Source organism: Oncorhynchus mykiss, chromosome 21 (genome assembly GCF_057628025.1).
Source record: "Oncorhynchus mykiss isolate SJ-2025 chromosome 21, ASM5762802v1, whole genome shotgun sequence".
Classification (NCBI taxonomy): Eukaryota; Metazoa; Chordata; class Actinopteri; order Salmoniformes; family Salmonidae; genus Oncorhynchus; species Oncorhynchus mykiss.
The window spans coordinates 35157672-35172500 of record NC_143042.1 but is presented as its reverse complement, the minus strand read 5'-3'; the positions used below and the strand labels follow the sequence as shown (position 1 = coordinate 35172500).

Below are 14829 nucleotides of genomic sequence, written 5' to 3'. Positions count from 1 at the left end.
TTTTATATCTTCATGTTTGAAGCCTGAAATGTGGCAAAAGTTCGCAAAGTTCAAGGGGGCCGAATACTTTCGCAAGGCACTGTATATTTGAATTTAACCACAATATTTGTTGTATTATTTGTTCTGTCTTTTCAGGTGGATTAAACTGAAATTGCAACCAACGTTCTAAGGCTTGTTTAAAAAAATATATATATTTTGGAGATTATTTCCTTTTCAAACAATTGAAAGTGGGCCGGTGTAATCTGAATAAAGGGGAAAAGGCCCTTCTTGAACATAGGATGAGACATTTGTACCAATTGACTAGAGAACCAGTTTGGATTTAAGTATAACTTTTGTATGACTGATGCCTTTAGTGAGAGGTCTAATGCTTTAATATTTAATCATTTCTGCCCACTAAATTCATATTCGTTATATAAATAGGCTCTTTTATTTTTATCTGGCTTGCCGTTCCAAATCAAATGTAATATTTTATGTTCATATAATTTAAAAAGCAGGTCACTAGGTGTAGGCAAAACCATAAGCAAATAGGTAAACTGTGATATGACTAAAGAGTTCATCAGGGTGATTTTTCCACAAATAGACAGGTATTTCCTTTCCATGGAAGCAAGATCTTATCTATTTTTGCAAACTTTCTATAACATTTTTATTTTTGGGGGGGATTTGTATACCGAGTATGTCCACATCTCCGTCAGACCATTTTATTGGTAAACTACATGGTAATGTAAAATGTGCCTTTTTTTAGTGATCCAATACGTAGTAAGTACACTTATCATAATTTGGTTTTAATCCAGAGAGGCTACACAGTTGTTACAGTACACATTTGATAGCCTTCATGTTCCTGTAAAATGATGACGCCAAGAAGATCTGCAACTACCGCTACTCAAGATTTTTTTGGGATATTCCAAATCAGATAGCTAAGTGATCCTTGGTATGACCTTCTTAAAACAATTCCTATATTTTAGTAGAAACCCCCCTCCCCCGGCATAGGCAGGACTTAGACCCTTATGGGTTAAACTAACCTGGTCTTGGCGATACTTTCTTCATTCTCGTTTCGAGGGAAAAGTTGATCTTATAAATGTGTCCAGTTGCAGATTGTAAAAAAAGAAATAGAAAATTCTGAAAGGTATTAAATCCACATTTATTTCTTACTGCACAGCAAGATTCCTCGCCATCTTAACTGCCTGCCTGCACGTCTAGCATTTTCCAATATCTTTGCAGGAACTATTAGTTTCAATGCGACGTGTAGAAGTAGACCGCAAGTCACACAGTGCCAACAAAACAAAGATCTACACACATGCAATAGGCATTCCTCACGCGATACAAAAAGTGGAATATTTTTCTTTCGGAGGTCTCTCTGGTTTTTGTGGAACCACCTGCAACTGGACAAACATTTCTAGCATCATTACGTAACCGGGAGAGGAGTGGACATAGTTTGTTGATCACACATTCTCTACTGAAGCTGTCATACGGGCAGCAAGTACAAGACAGCGCAGAGAAGCGGGGGAAATGTTTTAGCGCTATTTTGACATGCATTGTCGAGAGACGTGCTTGATAATGCAACCTATGGGTTACAGAATAAAGTTAGGAATTTTCATGCGAGACACGAGTCGGGATTTGGAGTTTCAGCGGGATTAGGACTGGATATGAAAATAGCCTATGTTCTAGGACAGGAGAAAATAGAATTTTACCTCATACCTCTCTGAATTGTTAACAGAATTGTGCATAGGCCTATCAAATTTGTGACTGTCCGAACACGTTATTTTATAGGCTATACTGAAGGGGGTTTCCTATAGGGTTTATTAGCTGCATTCCGGTAGTGTGCAGTCCGGTAGTGTCAATTATTTGTGTGCTTTGAATTTATGGTAACTTTGTGTGAAGTAAATACACTAGGCTGAAGGCTTCCAAGTGAGAATTGGATAATGTGCTATTTATTTAACAATATATAATCTGCTGCTGTGCATGTTGTGTATTTTGTGGAATTGCATTAGTGTGACATTGGGGCCTTTTTGTGTAATTCCCCAGTCTTGTCATAAAAAAAAGTACCTATACCCTAGTACCTATACTGCCAATCCACCTTTCTGGACACTGGATGTAGTCAATATATTTTGGAGGGCTTTCATTTGAAAAAGACACTCTAGGACTCAGGGGTGTCAAGCACCCCAAATATCTGAGGGGGAACAAAGTACATGAGGATGGCTGGGGGGTGGTCCCCCCCCTATCCAGAAGTTGGAGAATAGTTTTTCATTTTTCAAATACCTGAAACAGCTTTTTCCTGCAGTCTAGAGCCATAATAACTATGCTAAATTATATGTCAAAAATAAACTAAATATGCTTCTCTGTATAGCTGCTCAAATCTGGGGAAAAGATTAAAAGGATTGTAAGTTATTTTTTTTGTTGCTTGCTTTTCTAAAGTATATCAACCTTGCCAGCAGGCATGCCAGCTCAGATAGTTAGACAAGCTAGCTACTCTAACTTGATTGATAGCCTGAAATGGCTTCTTGGTAGATAGTTATGAGTTTGGCAGATTGGGGAACCTAGCTAAAGCCAACTTTATAAAATTGCTACGTGACTAGTATTATTATTGAGAAATATTTGTTTGAGAGTGGGATAAGTTTTTTTTTTTTTTTTTTTTACATTCAGCATCACTCCGTCAAGGGAAAAATATATATTATTAAACAAATATAAATGCAACATGTAAAGTGTTGGTTTCATGAGCTGAAATAAAAGACCCCAGAAATGATCCATACCCACAAAAAGCTTTTCTCTCAAATTTTCTCCACAAATTTGTTCACATTTCTGTTAGTAAGCATTTATCCTTTGCCAATATAATCCATACACCTGACAGGTGTGGCATATCAAGATGAACAGCACTTTGCGCTGGGGACAATAAAAAGCCACTCTAAAATGTGCCGTTTTGTCACGCAACACAATGCCACAGATGTCCCAAGATTTGAGGGAGTGTGCAATTGCCATTCTGACTGCAGGAATGTTTACAAGAGCTGTTGCCAAAGAATTTAATGTTTTTTTTCTACCATAAGCTGCCTCCAACGTCATTTTAGAGAATTTGACAGTATGTTTAACCAGGCCTCACAGCTGCAGACCACGTGTAACTACACCAGCCCAGGACCTCCACATCTGGCTTCTTCACCTGCGGGATTGTCCGAGACCAGCCACATGGACAGCTGATTTAAAGAAAATGTATTTGACCTTTATTTAACTAGGCAAGTCAGTTAAGAACAAATTCTTATTTACAATGACGGCCTAGGAACAGTGGGTTAACTGCATTGTTCAGGGTCAGAACGACAGCTTTTTACCTTGTCAGCTCGGGGATTTGATCCGGCAACCTTTCAGTTAGTGGCCCAGCACTCTAACCACTACGCTACCTGCCGCCCCTGATGAAACTGTAGGTTGGCACAACTGAAGAATTTCTGCAGAAACCGTCTCAGCGAAGGTCATCTGCGTGCTCATCGTCCACACCAGGGTCTTAACCTGACTGCAGTTCGGCGTCATAACTTTGATGGCCACTGGCATGCTGGTTTCTGTGCCCTTCACGGATGAATCCTGGTTTCAACTGTACCTGCCATGTATGAGATGCATTTCAGCATATATTTCCAAGAGAATCTTAGCTAGAACACATCATTTTCAAGATATGAACAATTGCTTCAGCAAAAGTCTGACAAATACATCTCAGAACAAGTTCAACAAATTTGGTGAAAGACTTCTGAAGCAAAGGTATGATGCATCAAGATGTAATTTTAACATTTGAGTCATTTAGCAGACTCCCTTATCCAGAGCGACTTACAGGAGCAATTAGGGTTAAGTGCCTTGCTCAAGAGCACATCAAAATATTTGTCACTTTCCGTCAGCTCGGATTCAAAACAGCGACCTTTTTGTTACTGGCCCAACGCTCTTAACCGCTAGGCTACCTACCTGGATGTTACGAATATCATAACGCTGGAAAAGGATACTGACAATGAAAAGAGAGAGACCAATTGTAGACCTTTCAAAACCTTGATGAAAGTTAGCTTTACACAGGGAACGTTTCATGATGATCTGATGTAAGGTGCATGTTTTACAAAAACTTTATCCAAAACATTTGATGGATTACCTGTCCCAGTCACCCCCTATCTTAACAAGACAGTAGAACACTCTAGGCTTGGACAGTATACCGTATACTGGGGTATTTGGAAATAGCCACGGGATGTTTTTTTTCAATACCGCCAAATACCGTTAACTATTTCTCTACATTTTTATATTTGCAGCTCCTTTTTAAGTAAATACCTGCAATCAACTTGTGCAATACATTAGATGCATTCTTCATTTTACCTGTCACATTATTTTACATTATTTAGTTTAACGAACAGTAGTCCCACAGAATAGAGCCAGTCAAGTGTTTGTTTGTAAATAGCACAACGGGAGAAAGCCGGAACAGTACAGCTGTGTATTGACAGGGGTTGCGTTTTTATACTGAAAGTCAAAAGTGATTTTCTTCTTCAATAGAGTGATCAGGGACGTGCAACTATAGTTTTCCTTCATAGAAAATACATTAGTGCAACACATTCGGCAGAAAATAGCTTCATTGTCATCAGATGACAACGGAAGTGCAACACTATTTGGCTGGCAGCCACACAAGTAAATGAGCTTACAATGTAAAACCAAGGTCTTTTTTGCATCTGATTTGTGTGTCATCCATTTCCTTATGTTTTGCTCTGTGTTAACGTGGCCCCTAAGTTTAACTTGCTAGTTATCTAAGTAAGTGGCTGAATTAATAAGGTGATGGCATCTTATTGTGTTAGCTTTCTGCCATCAAAGCCCTTTGGATGTATTATCTGTACTGCTGCCACTGCACAACTTGATTTTCTTGCATTTTCTCTCCTCTGTTCTCGGCCCATCCGCTCCTCTCCCATCTTCTCCGAGCATATGACGATGTTGACCAAGGGACAGCATAGCAACGTCAGGGCTGGAAACGGTCTATCTAAGAACAATTTATCCTTGACTGCGGAACAGTTTTGGAAACTTTGAATGCGCAACTTAATTATCATAAAATAACTTTACAAAGATTGAATCAAAGTTTGTGTGTCCCTACCTTGTTTCCATTAGCTCAGGAAGTGTCGTAGTTCAGGTAAAGGTGCAACGCAAAGCACCTCTATGGGGAATCCGTGTTAAAACGACACGCAGAAAGTGTATCTAAACTGTATTGAAAGTCAGGATTATTAACAGTTAGTGTCTGAACTTTTGGTACACATTAGCCATGGTGTATTTCATAGTAGGCATGTGAACTGGCTATAGGCCTAGGGCTTGTGCAAATGAGAGCAAATAGTCCGCTATCTGCCTTCAGGCACGTCTAAAGGCTGTATAGATCATAGAGATCTATAATTCACCTGTATGATTCAAGTGTTCTATTTCATTCTGCTCTTCCTTTCCTTCCCTCCAGGCTCCCTGCAGCTCTCTCTTGCTGTCTCTGAAGAGGCGGTTCCCCCTGAGCAGCAGCACTGTGAGCAGGAGTGGAGCCACAGTCTGGAGCAGGAGGACACAGGGCACACACAGATTAAAGAGGAACAGGAGGAACTCTGGACCAGTCAGGAGGAAGAACAGCTTCAAGGGCTGGAGCCTGATATCATAGAGTTCAAATTTACTCCTTCCTGTGTGAAAAGTGAATGTGATCAGGAGGTCTCACTTCAGTCGTTAACTCTTCCCCTAACCCAGACTATGGAGAACAGAGAGCGTGACTCTACACCAGTGGATCTCAAACCTTGTGGCACTGTTACCAACCTGAAGGGTCTTGACATTCCTTGTGACCGTCCAAGTGATCAAAACAATGCCTCCGGCCACAGCTCAGCCGTAAGCAGCCACCCAGTAGGACTTTACAGCAGCCCACCAATGGATGCCAACGCACCATTGGGGGAACGCCGTTCTAAACCCAGCACCACATCTATACATATTCACTGCTGCCATGACTGTGGTGAAACATTTGCTCTGAAAGCTGACCTGCAGAGGCATTTGACTAACCCCAAGAAGAGACCCAATGAATGCCGCTTGTGCAAAAAACACTACAACTCCACCTGTGAACTGAAGACCCATGTTCGACTCTGTCAGGGTGGGAAACCCTGCCTTGTTTGTGGCGAGACCTTCAGATACAAAGGAGATCTGTCCAGGCACATGAAGACTCACAAAGGAGAGAAACCATTCAGCTGTAGTGACTGTGGGAAAAGTTTCAATCGCAAAGAGTACCTAACCGAACATATACGGACTCACACAGGAGAGAAACCATTTAGCTGTGGCGTCTGTGGGAAAACCTTCAGTCAAAGGGGAGCCCTAGGGAGGCATATACGGACTCACACAGGAGAGAAACCGTTTAGCTGTGGCGACTGTGGGAAAAGATTCCGGCAGAAGGGTGACCTAGGGAAGCATATGTTGACGCACACAGGAGAGAAAATATTTAGCTGTGGTGACTGTGGGAAATGTTTCAGTCGCAATCATACTACCTGATCAGTTACGGACTCATACAGGGGAGCAGTCGTCACAGCTAAACGGTTTAAGGGTGGAGGCATATATTGACTCACACAGGTGATAAGCACACGGTTGCTCAGTTTGTGGGTGAACATTCATTCGTAAGGCTCATCTGCTGAAACACGTGAATCACGTCCACGAAGAAAGAAATCAGGACAAAAGCGGAAAGAAAGAAAAGTTTTAAGTTTTTGTCATGTCCACAGGATAAGAAAAAAGAAAACCCGCACACTGCTCTTGCTAGTATCATTTCTCTTTATTAAGCTTTACGTATCAGCCTCAAGGCCTTTGTTAGAGCTTTGAGGCCGATCCGTAAAGCTTTAATAAGGAGCGGTGATGCTAGCAAGAGCAGTGTGCGGGTTTCTTCTTTGATCTTATCTTATTCAACTGTTACCATGCACCTGCAACAAAGATGGCGCAGATGTGCGAGTGCCTTTTTTCAAATTTAAATGCACAGGATCTACATGGTGTACAATAAAATGCTTACTTGCAGGTTCACCTCCTTGACAATGCAACAACAATAGAATACAAGTATAACAATAATACAAATAAAGGCTCAATTGAATAACAATAAAATAAATATAAATACAAGGAGGCCACTCAAACAAATTTACAGTAGAATATTTACACGTGTGTTAGGGGAGGGGAATGTGGAGAGCAAAGTGTTGCATTGTGCAATAGTTAAGCAATAATAAGTTGATGTTTAGTAGTAGCAGCAGTCATGGTGTACGTGCATGTGTGCCACCGTGTGGCGAGTCGGTGCAAAGGAGCTGTTGGTGTGCAGGTGGTCAGTGCCAGTTCAGGTGTTCAGCAGTCTGATGGCTTTTGGGTAGAAACTGTCTCTGAGCCTGGCTGTCCGAGACACAACGCTCTGATCCCGTCTGCCCGACATTTAAGGGAGTGAACAGTCAGTGGGCTGGGATGTGTGGGGTCCTTGATAATATTACGGGCCTTTCTCGGGCACTGCTTGGGGAAAACGCCCTGTATGGGTGGGACCACGGTCCCAATGATGGACTGGGCCTTCTAGACCAGAGTGGTGGTGTTGACCGTTGTGAAAAAAAGTACTACTTAATCACCACACAAAACATATTTGTGCAGTAGTGACTATGTAGAGACTTTTAGGAATTGTGTAGTTTATGCACTATTCAAGACACAAAAGTAGGGTTCAATAGGAAAACACTAGTGTTTCCTGTAGTAATCAGGTAGAGATTTTACAACTTGCTGATTTAGTAAATAAGTAGTCAAAATACTATAGATTCACTACAACATCTGTTCAATAGTCAGAGCTTCTAGTGCTTGTTTGTATAGTGAATAAGTAGTTATGAAACTTCAGCCAGACTACGGCGTCTTTTCAGTAGTGATCAGGGCCCGGTTTCCCGATTAGCGTTGGAATTTAGGCTTAACGACAGATGTCACGCCCGTTTCCCAAAACGCCATGCAGTGTACTCGTTACGAAGTGAAACCTAACTGTCATCACAGGAGCTTTCCCGTGCTGAAAATGATTCCAGAATATAGGCTGAAGAGCTTTCCATGTGTTTATGTATTCTAAGTGTTTTCTCGTGCTATTTTGTATACCATGTTTGATTTATGTCAAATCTGCATTTCTTCAGTTTGTGTAACTGAACAAGAATGAGTGAAGTCAGTCGCTCGCTGGTTCCCCTCGTTCGCCATTTTAGAAAATATCAAGGTGACCTACAAGTAGGATATGATAACAATGGTTCTTGTAATTGCTCAACAAACCATTGTAGCCTAATGGCAGGCAGTAATTGGGCTTCAAGTAGGTCTACAGATATTCTATAATTAAACGTGAAGTAGCAAGTTAAGCGACGTTGTCATAAGACCTAATAGGTTATTGGTTAAGCTACAGTGAAATGTGTGAGCTTTTAGATAACAGGACACTGTCGGCCTAATAGATACGAATGTTGGAGCGGCTCAGATGTAACCCGATGGCTTAATACTAGGTAGTTCTATTGATGACATCCCTTTCATGCATGTCCAAACGGTCTTAGCTGTTAGCCGTTGTTAGAGAAGTATTGTGTTTAGCCTAGCTGTTTGCCAGCCCCATTGAAATGTAGAAATGCAGCCTCTGTTTTCGTTACTGGCTAGCTAATAAGTATGTGTTTTGTATGCAAATGTCCAGTAAGCTCATAAGTATTCTTACACATTCTACTTACCTATTTTGACCTGTTGCGAAGGAGGCCCTCGACATAAGAATACTAGAGGCCATTGTTGGTAGGATTAACATTGTTTATCATGGGTTTTTTTTCCTTTCATTTTCTTATTTGACCTCTGTGAGCAGATCATTGATAATGGTTTATAATTGGTTGTTTCGTGTGCATGTCTTTTTTTTATTTTTATAGAAAATAAAATATAAACTCTGGATGTGGAAAGCTGAGGTTCTAAGTAGAATGACACAATGTACAGGAAATTGTGTACGACGCAATATGTATGTCTATTATGAAAAACCTACTTCATTTAAGCAGTGAGCAGTGATGCTCCTTGGGTTATACACTGTGGATTTGGAAACTAGCGGTGCCCCTGAGTAGAATGGGCCCCCCTTTTACTGCAACACGATGTACAGGTTATTGTGTGCTACGGAGTAGTATGTCCAATATGAAAAACTTACTGAACATCGTACAATGCAAATGGGCTAATTAACAATACGATTTAAGTGTTTTCCAAAGTTGATTATTATAATATTGTTATTACTATTATTAATAGTAGCATTAAATGTTTTATTTATATTACCATGATAATTATCTACAATAGAAATCATGACTTTTAATGTTGTTAGTCCTAACAAGAATGTCAATGCTATATTATTTGTGCTTTAAAGGAGATTAATCTATCATTATTCAACCATATGAAAAGAAAATCTTCCCTAAATGTTATACATTTCGACCATTTGTATTTTTCACCATTGCGGGACTTTTATTTTGGAGGAAAATCGCTGAGGTCATGGTCTTATTCTTGATTGGTCTTGCTTATTCTTGCTGGCGGAACAGAGGTGCTATAGAGACTGCTGCGGACTACACCAGAGAGAGAACTGTGGAATAGGTGTGTATGTACATCTACTGATCGCTAGCTATAGTTCTACTCCATTAATAAACTGTTCAGGCTAACAGTGATCAGTATTTCATCCATTTTACAGAACAGTTTTTTTAATAACATTTAAATGTCCCAAAAAATGATTTGAAATGGAATATACGCTGGCTTGCTGAGAAATCTCAACTCCACACATACAATGGAGAACGTGTGTGTCGTAAACAACACTAGTGGAATCAACAGTTCATCTTCAAAATTAAAGTCCCCGAATTTTGAAATGGATGAAAATATTGGAATCATGCAACAATTGGACAAGGTTGGAATGTTACATAAAATCAATAAAAGACCATTAGTTAATTGACAAAAAAAAATGTAATCTGTTGAAATCGCACTGTGGATGTATAGACTTCAGAATTGCATTGGGGGCATACTTACAGTGCCTTCAGAAAGTATTCACACCCCTTGACCTTTTCCACATGTTGTTGTGTTACAGCCTGAATTTAACAATTTTGACCTACACACAATACCCCATAATGTCAAAGTGGAATTATGTTTTTAGAAATGTTTACAAATTAATAAAATATTAAGCTGAAATGTCCTGAGTCAATAAGTACTCAATCCATTTGTTATGGCAATTCACTGATCGACTTAGGGATCTTTCAGATAATTGGTCAGAAGTACAAATTTGCTTAACAAGTCACAGAAGTTGCATGGACTGACTCTGTGTGCAATAATAGTATTTAACATGATGTTTTTTATGACTACATCATCTCTGTATCTCACACATACAGTGAGGGAAAAAAGTATTTGATCCCTTGCTGATTTTGTACATTTGCCCACTGACAAAGAAATGATCAGTCTATAGTTTTAATGGTAGGCTTATTTGAACAGTGAGAGACAGAATAAAAACAAACATCCAGAAAAACGCATGTCAAAAATGTTATAAATCGATTTGCATTTTAATGAGGGAAATAAGTATTTGACCCCCTCTCAATCAGAAAGATTTCTAGCTCCCAGGTGTCTTTTATACAGGTAACGAACTGAGAATAGGAGCACACTCTTAAAGGGAGTGCTCCTAATCTTAGTTTGTTACCTGTGTAAAAGACACCTGTCCACAGAAGCAATCAATCAAATTCCAAACTCTCCACCATGGACAAGACCAAAGAGCTCTCCAAGGATGTCAGGGACAAGATTGTAGACCTACACAAGGCTGGAATGGGCTACAAGACCATCGCCAAGCAGCTTGGTGAGAAGGTGACAGTTGGTGCAAATATTCGCAAATGGATGAAACACAAGAACTGTCAATCTCCCTCGGCCTGGGGCTCCATGCAAGATCTCACCTTGTGGAGTTGCAGGTGAGGAATCAGCCCAGAACTACACGGGAGGCTCTTGTCAAGGATCTCAAGGCAGCTGGGACCATAGTCACCAAGAAAACAATTGGTAACACACTACGCCGTGAAGGACTGAAATCCTGCAGCGCCCGCAAGGTCCCCCTGCTCAAGAAAGCACATATACAGTGGGGAGAACAAGTATTTGATACACTGCTGATTTTGCAGGTTTTCCTACTTACAAAGCATGTAGAGGTCTGTCATTTTTATCATAAGTACACTACAACTATGAGAGACGGAATCTAAAACAAAAATCCAGAAAATCACATTGTATGATTTTTAAGTAATTAATTAGCATTTTATTGCATGACATAAATATTTGATATCAGAAAAGCAGAACTTAATATTTGGTACAGAAACCTTTGTTTGCAATTACAGAGATCATATGTTTCCTGTAGTTCTTGACCAGGTTTGCACACACTGCAGCAGGAATTTTGGCCCACTCCTCCATACAGACCTTCTCCAGATCCTTCAGGTTTCGGGGCTGTCGCTGGGCAATACGGACTTTCAGCTCCCTCCAAAGATTTTCTATTGGGTTCAGGTCTGGAGACTGGCTAGGTCACTCCAAGACCTTGAGATGCTTCTTACGGAGCCACTCCTTAGTTGCCCTGGCTGTGTGTTTCGGGTCATTGTCATGCTGGAAGACCCAGCCACGACCCATCTTCAATGCTCTTATTGAGGGAAGAAGGTTGTTGGCCAAGATCTCGCGATACATGGCCCCATCCATCCTCCCCTCAATACGGTGCAGTCGTCCTGTCCCCTTTGCAGAAAAGTATCCCCAAGGAATGATGTTTCCACCTCCATGCTTCACGGTTGGGATGGTGTTCTTGGGGTTGTACTCATCCTTCTTCTTCCTCCAAACACGGCGAGTGGAGTTTAGACCAAAAAGCTCTATTTTTGTCTCATCAGACCACATGACCTTCTCCCATTCCTCCTCTGGATCATCCAGATGGTCACTGGCAAACTTCAGACGAGCCTGGACATGCGCTGGCTTGAGCATGGGGACCTTGCGTGCGCTGCAGGATTTTAATCCATGACGGCGTAGTGTGTTACTAATGGTTTTCTTTGAGACTGTGGTCCCAGCTCTCTTCAGGTGATTGACCAGGTCCTGCCGTGTAGTTCTGGGCTGATCCCTCACCTTTCTCATGATCATTGATGCCCCACGAGGTGAGATCTTGCATGGAGCCCCAGATCGAGGGTGATTAACCGTCATCTTGAACTTCTTCCATTTTCTAATAATTGCGCCAACAGTTGTTGCCTTCTCACCAAGCTGCTTGCCTATTGTCCTGTAGCCCATCCCAGCCTCGTGCAGGTCTACAATTTTATCCCTGATGTCCTTACACAGCTCTCTGGTCTTGGCCATTGTGGAGAGGTTGGAGTCTGTTTGATTGAGTGTGTGGACAGGTGTCTTTTATACAGGTAACGAGTTCAAACAGGTGCAATTAATACAGGTAATGAGTGGAGAACAGGAGGGCTTCTTAAAGAAAAACTAACAGGTTTGTGTGAGCCGGAATTCTTACTGGTTGGTAGGTGATCAAATACTTATGCAAATGAATTACTTAAAAATCATACAATGTGATTTTCTGAATTTTTCTTTTAGATTTCGTCTCTCACAGTTGAAGTGTACCTATGATAAAAATTACAGACCTCTACATGCTTTGTAAGAAGGAAAACCTGCAAAATCGGCAGTGTATCAAATACTTGTTCTCCCCACTGTACATGCCCCTCTGAAGTTTGCCAATGAACATCTGAATTGATTCAGAGGACAACTGGGTGAAAGTGTTGTGGTCAGATGAGACCAAAATGGAGCTCTTTGGCATCAACTCAACTTGCTGTGTTTGGAGGAGGAGGAATGCTGCCTATGACCCCAAGAACACCATCCCTACCGTCAAACATGGAGGTGGAAACATTATGCTTTAGGTGTGTTTTTCTGCTAAGGGGACAGGACAACTTCACGGCATCAAAGGGACGATGGTCAATGCTTCCTTCAGCCAGGGCATTGAAAATGGGCCGGTGGATGGGTATTCCAGCATGACAATGATCCAAAACACAAGGCCAAGGCAACAAAGGAGTGGCTCAAGAAGAAGCACATTAATGTCCTGGAGTGGTCTTGCCAGTTTCCAGACCTTAATCCCATAGAAAATCTGTGGAGGGAGCTGAAGGTTCGAGTTGCCAAACGTCAGCCTCAAAACCTTAATGACTTGGAGAAGATATGCAAAGAGGAGTGGGACAAAATTCTTCCTGAGATGTGTGCAAACCTGGTGGCCAACTACAAGAAACGTCTGACCTCTGTGATTGCCAACAAGGGTTTTGCCACCAAGTACTAAGTCATGTTTTGCAGAGGGGTCAAATACTTATTTCCCTCATTAAAATGCAAATCAATTTCTAACATTTTTGACATGTGTTTTTCTGGATTTTTTTGTTGTTATTCTGTCTCTCACTGTTCAAATAAACCTACCATTAAAATTATAGACTGATCATTTCTTTGTCAGTGGGCAAAAGTACAAAATCAGCAGGGGATCAAATACTTTTTTCCCTCACTGTACAATTATCTGAAAGGTCACTAAGTCGATCAGTGAATTTCAAACAGAATCAACCACAAAGACCAGGGCAGTTTTCCAATGCCTTGCAAAGAAGGGAACCTACTGGTAGATGAAGAAAAAAAACACACACTGAATATGCCTTTTGAGAATGGTGAAGTTATTAATTACACTTTGGATGGTGCATCAATACACCCAGTCACTACAAAGATACATTGCACTTACTCCACAATACTAATCGAATTAACAGAGTGAAAAGAAGGTAGCCTGTATAGAATACAAATATTCCAAAATATGCATCCTGTTTGTAACAAGGCACTAAAGTTATACTGAAAAAAATAATTTGGTAAAGCAATTTACTTTATGTCATGAATACAAAGTAATATGTTTGGGGCAAATCCAATACAACACATTACTGAGTACCATTCTACATATTTTCAAGCATAGTGGTGGCTGCATCATGTTATGTGTATGGTTGTAATCATTAAGGAGTTTTTCAGGATAAAACATTTATGGAATGGAGCAAAGCACATGCAGAATTCAGAAAGAAAACCTGGTTCAGTTTGCTTTCCATCAGACACTGGAAGATGAATTCACCTTTCAGCAGGACAATAACCTAAAACACAAGGCCAAATCTACATTGGAGTTGCTGACCAAAAAGACAGTGAATGTTACAGTTTTGACATAAATCTGCTTGAGAATCTATGTTAAGACCTGAAAATGGTTGTCCAGCAATGATCAACAACCAATTTGACAGCTTGAAGAATTTTGGAGAAAAAAAATTGGCAAATGTTACACAATACAGGTGTGAAAATCTCTTAGAGACCCAGAAATACTCACTGCTGTAATCACTGCGAAAGGTGATTGATTCTAACATGCATTGACTCAAGGGGTTGAATACTTGCCTTAATCAAGAAATATGAGTGTTTTTTTATTTTTTTTTTACAGATGTTAAAATCTTTCTTTCTGTTTGACAGAGTTGATTAAAAAAAGACAAATCCATTAGAATCCCACTTTGTAACACAATAAAATGTGAACAAAGTCAAATGGTATGAATACTTTCTGAAGACACTGCATATTGCAGTGTACAGCCTAACCTATGGCGCTTGGGTCCATGAAATGGCATGTCAGCCTACTCTGTGACACCCACAGATTTACATTCTGAAGAGTTTACACAAATATTAACGTCATAGACAGGGTTGCCAGGCCTAGCTAAAATTTCTAGCCCAATGACCTCTGAAAACCCATTCACAAGGCCTGAAAACTAGCCCCCCCAAAAATTTGGCAGCAAGAGAGGACTTCCCACATTTATCCAGTAAACACCTTTTCCATAATGTTATATATCAACA

At 40.5% G+C, this 14829-nt stretch overlaps 1 protein-coding gene across 1 annotated transcript in view; it reads left to right on the top strand.

The window, feature by feature from the left end:
- LOC110500436 (uncharacterized) overlaps positions 1-10146 on the top strand; it is a 20614-nt gene extending 10468 nt beyond the window's left edge. The window contains exon 2 of the mRNA XM_021577813.3: positions 5435-10146. Within this exon, the coding sequence (XP_021433488.1) occupies positions 5435-6489 (1055 nt within the window). The 3' untranslated portion in view covers positions 6490-10146. The remainder of the gene's footprint in view (positions 1-5434) is intronic.
- Positions 10147-14829: the final 4683 nt, after the last annotated feature.